This window comes from Mus pahari, chromosome 5, assembly GCF_900095145.1.
Source record: "Mus pahari chromosome 5, PAHARI_EIJ_v1.1, whole genome shotgun sequence".
Lineage (NCBI taxonomy): Eukaryota > Metazoa > Chordata > Mammalia > Rodentia > Muridae > Mus > Mus pahari.
Genome location: NC_034594.1, coordinates 145,173,458 through 145,180,583, shown reverse-complemented (window position 1 = coordinate 145,180,583; position 7,126 = coordinate 145,173,458). Strand labels below are relative to the sequence as shown.

General features: G+C 44.0%; 1 protein-coding gene across 1 annotated transcript in view; it reads left to right on the top strand.

The window, feature by feature from the left end:
* LOC110322059 (Fc receptor-like protein 6) overlaps positions 1-1,324 on the top strand; it is a 5,211-nt gene extending 3,887 nt beyond the window's left edge. Inside the window, exons 3-6 of the mRNA XM_021198591.1 lie at positions 11-292; positions 604-726; positions 1,167-1,198; positions 1,280-1,324. Coding sequence (XP_021054250.1) covers positions 11-292; positions 604-726; positions 1,167-1,198; positions 1,280-1,324 — 482 coding nt within the window. The remainder of the gene's footprint in view (positions 1-10; positions 293-603; positions 727-1,166; positions 1,199-1,279) is intronic.
* The last annotated feature ends 5,802 nt before the right edge of the window (positions 1,325-7,126 follow it).

Here is a 7,126-nt window from a genome sequence, read left to right as displayed (position 1 = left end):
CCTCCTCCAGTTCCTGTATCCCATCTTGTGCTCACTCTGCAACATGAAGCCACTAACCTTGCTGTAGGAGACAAGGTGGAGTTCCTCTGTGAGGCCCAGCAGGGATCCCTTCCAATCTTTTACTCATTCTACATTGATGGAGAAATCCTAAGGAAACCCCTGGCTCCCTCTGGCAGAGCTGCCTCCCTCCTCACCTCAGTAAAGGCAGAGTGGAGTGCCAAGAACTATTCCTGTGAAGCTAAAAACAGCATCTCCAGAGAAATAAGTGAGCCCAAGAAGTTCCCCTTGGTTGGTATGTTCTGTCCCACATAATCTCTTAGCTCCCTGTAACTGTCAGGAGTCAGACTTCACTCCTTTGTAAACTCCCCCATTTCTGCTTCCATGAGTACAGACCCTGATTGGAGTATCTGGCAAAGGGTGGGGTCTCCAAAGTGAGGGGTCACGTGGCAACCCATAACAGGATTGCACATGCTAGCACCTTCTGACCTATCCATCTCCCATTTCCACTTACAAGGCTGCTCCAGGCCTCAGGTTGTCCCCCAGTGCTGCCCTTGTGTCTCTTGTGCTACACTGAGATGTATTTTTGAATAGTTATTTCCCCAGTTTCAGGTACTACCTGGATCAAGAGCAACACACTAACTATCTGGCTACCTGCAAGCCTGCTTGGAGGGATGGTCATGGTGGCTGTGGTTCTAATGTATTTCTTCAAACCCTGTAAAAAGCATGGTTAGTAATATTCACCACATTTCTTTCTTGCTAAATCCCTGGCATTTCTTTGAAGTTAGCATGTAGCGTTATGTTTCTTTTCATATGTCATTTTCATAGACATATACTTCGTGTTATACCTTGTGGCAGTTATTTTTAAATCATCTTTTACATGTCATCTCTCTTGAGCCTTTCTATCATCCTTATGAGGAAATTAATAGCATCACCCTTTCCGTGGTTGAGAGAGCTAAAGATTTCTCAGATAAGATAACTAGTAAGGTTACACACTTGGTGGTAGCTGGGTTGGGACTGGAATCTAAGTCAACAATCCCCAATTCTTCCTATGCCCAGATTACATAGAAGTAAGGGGTCAGTATTCTCTTGGGGAAAAGAAGCCAGAAGCTAGAAGGTGGGAGGAGATAAATGCCACCATCCTGACATGACTGTCTTTCCTTCCACAGCCAGACCTGACACACCCATCCCAGAAGACCCAGTAAGGAGGAATCCCTGTCCTTTTCTCATCCTTGTCCTGCCTCCCTATCTGCCTCCCTGTACTGACCTAACTTTCCTACAGGACAGTCCTCTCTATGCATCGGTGGATAACAGAAGATATAGATGAGATTCCCACCAAAGATCTGGATTCAAACACCAGGACCTGTCGAGGTCCCCTTGGTATTTACAATGATGCTCTCTTAGTGCAATGTCTTCCTTCAGCATACACTCATCTCTGGCTCCCCGCTTCCAGCCTCCAGCACTCAGCACTGGCTCCAAGTTCTGCCTGTAGGCCACCCATTTCCTAGCCCAGCATTGAGGAAGCCCATATGTCCTATTTCTGGCCAGGGGCTCCTGAACTGTGGGTTCTCTTCTGAGTGGGAAACCAAGCAATGGTATGGGAGTAAACAATTCCCACCTTGACACACACACACACACATACATGCATGCTCACACACAAACAAACATAAATACACACACGTCCAGATGTAGCATTATATACAGAGCCACAGTTATCTTCTTTAAGTACAAATGGAAAAGGGTTTTACCTCCAGATAGACAGATGATAGATACACAGACACACACAAGACAGATAGATGATAGATAACATGTAGATTAGATAGATAATAGATGGTAGATAGGTAGATGGATGGATGGATAGATAGATAGATAGATAGATAGATAGATAGATAGATAGATAGAAAAATAATAAGTAACATGACAGATGAGATGATAGAATTAAGGTACTAGATAACTAAATACAGATAGATATGTATGTGTGCTTGTGGATGAATAGACAAAGAGAATTTTATATAGAAAGAAAATATACTTGCCTTTATCCTTAAAGGAAAGAACAAAGCCCTGACTGTAGGACTAACAGGCCTCTGGGAAGTTCAGCAAGACAAAGGTGAACCAGCAAATGCCCATACAACATCATAGAATTGAAAAAGTGTAACATAAAACCAAAAAGACTAGGCCTTTAGGCCCAGGCTTGAGAATGTGACCTTTGTGACCCAATGCTCCAAGGCATGCTAATCATAAAACAGATAGCGACATTCCTTCAACCAACTGCTTCCTGGGTTCAGGGACTGTTCCTTCAAAGAAAGTCACTCTGACCCACCCTGACCACTCCTGGAACCTGATATGCTAATGTGCTAATTGTTGGAGCCTCGCAGAAACTGACTTGACTTTCCACTTCCTCTTGATTCTTAACTGGTATTTTTGGTATTTTCCAACAACGCCCTCCCCACCCCCTTGAGTTGCACATGGTCCTCTATCCCTGTGTAGCGTACGACTGTGGGCCCCAGAGCACTCTTGGAATAAAAGTTGTCTTGCGCTTTGCATCAAGACTGTTTCTCATGAGTGATTTGGGGTTGTGGCCTCTCCTGAGTCAGAACGTGGGGGAGTCCTCACATTGTGGGTCTTTCAGAATCTTGACAAGGGATCAGAGATGTGAAGGCAGAAAGAACTCAACCTTCACCTGAAATTCTCAGCATGCCCAGTTCAGAAACAGACCTCAGCTCACCCAAAGCTCCAGACTACAGAGTGCCCCAGAAAAGTCACTCACTGATTTCTTGTATTTAAAAAGTAGTTGTAGGCCGGGCATGGTGGCACACGCCTTTAATCCCAGGGGGGGGGGGTGCTAGAGGCAGGAGGGTTTCTTCATTTACAGTACCAGGCAGTTTGGTGTTGGTTTGAGGTGTCCACACTCAGTAAAGGATGCTCCCCTTAGGCCCTGGCCCAGATCTCCTGGTTCCTGTTCTGAATCACAGACAGCAGAGTCTGACACCAGACCCCTCCTGCCTTGCCTATGAAAGGAACATCAATGTTATCTTCCAGGCAGCACCACAGACCTAACATCTTCTATAGTAGTACCCCATGCTCTCCAATATTAACAGCATCATGGTTACCTAGGTACTTAATAAAAATGCAGCTGTACAGACCCAACCCCAGATTTTGTTAGATCAAAATCTGCATTTCAATAAGATTCCCGGTGCAATTTGCAAGTACTTTCAAAGGGGCTGATCTGTTTACAAGAGATTCTATGGAAGCCCCTACCCCATTCCATCTGTGCCCCATGAGCCATGCAGTTCAGGACCAGGAAATGCCAAGCCCCTCATGGCCACTTACCAGAGAGCCTGCTGAGAAGACTGAATAGGTCAAGCCAGAACAGCTATTGGCACAGGACCTCCATGCGCCAGCCAGAGTGTACCTGCAAACCCCAAACCATTGCAACTCCCTCAAGAGAAAAACTACCCCTTCACATAAAGATAAAAACACAGAAGTGTCAGCTCATGGAGGGAAAGTGTGGCTAATGCTCCGGATGCCTCCAGCCCTTCCAGCCCTTCCCAGGGAGCACAGACGGCCTCCTCCCTGAATTGTCCACATCCCATCCTCACTACACCAGGAACCCCCGACTACTGCCAGTCTGAATTGCTTTCAGGAAATCTGTGACAAGCACAAAAATCACAGCAAATATTTAGAAACTTTTGTAGACATCGGACAGTAATTGTATATTTGTTTAATAGAATAGAATAAAATTAGAGTTTGTCTTAGGTAGGTATGCCTTTTTTTTTTTAATTCTGGTTTTTCTAGTAATTTGCTTTTAGTATAGTCTACAGAAGTACAGGTCCACAACGGGTTGGAAAGGAAAAGCAGGAGGTTTGACTCCGATGATGGAGAAGCTACACACACAAACACACACACACACACACACACACACACACACACACACACACACACTCCTGACTGCTCAGGAACTTTTCTCTCCTCACTGCTATCTGTCTCTAGAGATCTATGTACACAGTCGAAAACATCCTTTTCAAAAAAAAAAAAAATCTTCCCCTTTATTTAGAAAAGAATAAACTGTATTTTATTTCAACAATGATGTATTACTAAGAAAGTTGAAAGGAGGAAAGAAAACCAGCGGTCAGAGCTGAGCATGCCCATACTCTTTAGCCCACTCTATCACTGCTTTGTGGAATATTAACATCCAGCCCAAAGTCCCATGTCCTGGGTAGGGTGGGGGTGGCATTGGGGGTGGCAGCACATCTCACTGGGAAACCAGGATAGACCCAGTTGACACTGAGGAAGGACACTGGAGAGAACTGTCAGCTTCTGCCTGCCACGGGTACCTGACAGCACTCATCACAGTCCCACACACACAACCTGTCTCCTCCAAACATTCTGAGCTATGAACCATCTTTTTTCTCCAAGTCAGAGCTAAATGCAGATGGTTATGTATCTAGAGGAACGTGATGATCATGCCTTTTCTGGGGACCTGGGCTCTAGAGGGGTATGTGGCATAAAGGATAAGGGTACAGGAAAGAATCCCATGTCTAGATTGGGGACATTGGCTGCAACATCCTAGATTGCCCCTTAAGGGAAGGAGAAACAAACACACAATTGGGAGCCCTGTGGCTGCCCTCTGCTGGCCTTCTCTGGTACTCAAGAATTTATGTGCTGGCTATACTCAGGCTAATTCATTCACAGGAGAACTACATCTTAAAAGATGGAGATTGGGAGTGCAGTTCAATTGGTAGAATACTTGCTAGACATGCAGAAAGCCCTGCAAGCAGCTCAGGAACCCAGTGGGTGGTGAGTACCTGAGGTATCAGCATTCATGAGGTGGAGACAGGGGGATCAGAAATTCAATGTCATCTTCAGCTACTTAACAAGTTTCCAGGATATTCCAGGCTATATGGCATCCTGTATTGAGAATTTTAGTCTCTTAAAAAAAAAAGGTTATAATATGTGAATATGTTTCTTGTTTTAATCCCAGGTGCAAAATAAAAGGCTGCTTCACAGCAGGTGATTGTGATTTGCCTCCTGCTCTAACAAGGGCATGATTTTTTGCCTGTTGTAGATCATTTAATTTGGGGGACTCAGGAGAGGGTATAAATGGCAGAGCCAAGAGAGGGATAGGGGTGCTACTAAAGAGGAGGCTGTTGCTCTTCCTGCCACTGGTTGCTATTGTTGCATTTTGTCATGTGATCATGATCAAGAGAAGAAGTTTATGACTTGACTATGATGATTGGACTTGCCCCAAGGAACCGAATGGACATAGCCAGCAGGGAGTAGTCTAAAGAGGTCAATGCATCCTTTCCTTTCTAACCTTCTTTCTCTCCTACCTAGTGTTTGTGAATTGGAATTGGAGTGGAATAAAGGATGGAAGTGAGACAGAGGTATAAGATCCTAATAAAGTTGCTTTTAAAATATCTCAAAAGTGTGTGTGTGTGTGTGTGTGTGTGTGTGTGTCTGTCTGTCTGTCTGTCTGTCTGTTTGTGTGTGTGTGTGAGAGAGAGAGCTAGAAAGAGAGAGAGACTGAGAGACAGACAGACACAGACTGAGACAGAGAGAGAGAGAGAGACAGAGAGAGAGAGAGAGAGACAGACCCATTTCTGAGTCTGTTGGCTCAACAGCAAATCATATTAGGGAACACATGGTGGTGTCTGTAACCTCACGGCTGCTGGGAAGCAGAGAAAGACAAGAAGAGCCTGGATTGCACGTCCTCCATGACTTCATCCTCCCTCTTAAGCTCAGCCTCTTAAAGTAGAACCAAGGACAAATCTTTAATACATGCATTTTGAGAGACTATTCGAGAGCCAGACTATAGCAAGGAAAGACTTCATCAGGTACTGGAGGGATGAAAGTTGGGTGACTAGTGGTTTCAGTATTACTCTGTCACTCAGGGAGGCTGAGACTGAATGCCAACAGTCTCTGAAGCTTTCCAGAGGAGATACCCCATGGCTATAATCCATCCAGGTTTCCTGGCATGAGCCCTGTGAGGCAAGAGAAAATGCTTGTTAGTGATTTACCTGACTCTTTCATACTTTGTGTTGAATAAAGTCAATTTATATATTATTTTTATATATTTTAAATGTTAATTAAATTTATTTTAATATTTCTTGAATTATTTAAATTTAATTACTTACATGTTGTTAAATATTGTATGTTAAATATATATTAATATATTATATATTTATACATTATATATTTGACAAAAGAGGAAATGCCAGAATGAGCTTACCAAATTTATTCCTAACTTTCTGTAATGAAATATAATCTGGCACACGAGGCGGGTTACCTTTGGCAGGCCCAAGCAAAGGTCCACCACTGAGAAATTACACCATGCAACAGATCTCATGTAAAAAGGGTTTATTGAGGAAGGACAGTAAGGGCCTCTGGGATTAAAACAGAGGCATAGAGAGAGCCATGAGAAAGGGCATAGAGAGAAGAAACTCACTAGGGGAGGAGGAAGGGGGCAGGGCAAGGGAGAGAGACAACTGGGATGGTTGGTGTCTTAGTCAGGGTTTCTATTCCTGCACAAACATCATGACCAAGAAGCAAGTTAGGGAGGAAAGGATTTATCCATCTTACACTTGCATATTGCTGTTCATCACCAAAGTAAATCAGAACTGGAACTCAAAAAGGTCAGGAAGCAGAAGGCTGACACAGGGGCCATGGAGGGATGTTGCTTACTGGCTTGCTTGAGTTCCAGTCCTGACTTCCTTTAGTGATGAACAGCAATGTGGAAGTGTAAGCTGAATGAACCCTTTCCTCCCTAACTTGCTTCTTGGTCATGATGTTTGTGCAGGAATAGAAACCCTAACTAAGACAAATTGGTACCAGCAGAGTGGGGTATTCCTGAGACAACCTGACCATGTTTTGGGTAGGATTGTGAAAGGACTTTGGAACTTTGGGCTAGAAGATCGATTCAGTGTTAAGGTCTCTGTCAGATGTTGTGAAGGAGCTTGGAAGATAATGTTGAGAACAGTGCAGAAGATGGAGGCCTGGCTTGTGAAATTTCAGAGGGAAGATTAAAGACTCTTTTCAGGGCCATTGCTATTTTGATTGTGAAGATTCTGTGGTTTTGGTTAGCTGGGGCTGAAGAATCAGCTGTGATTAACAAGATACCAGAACTACTAAA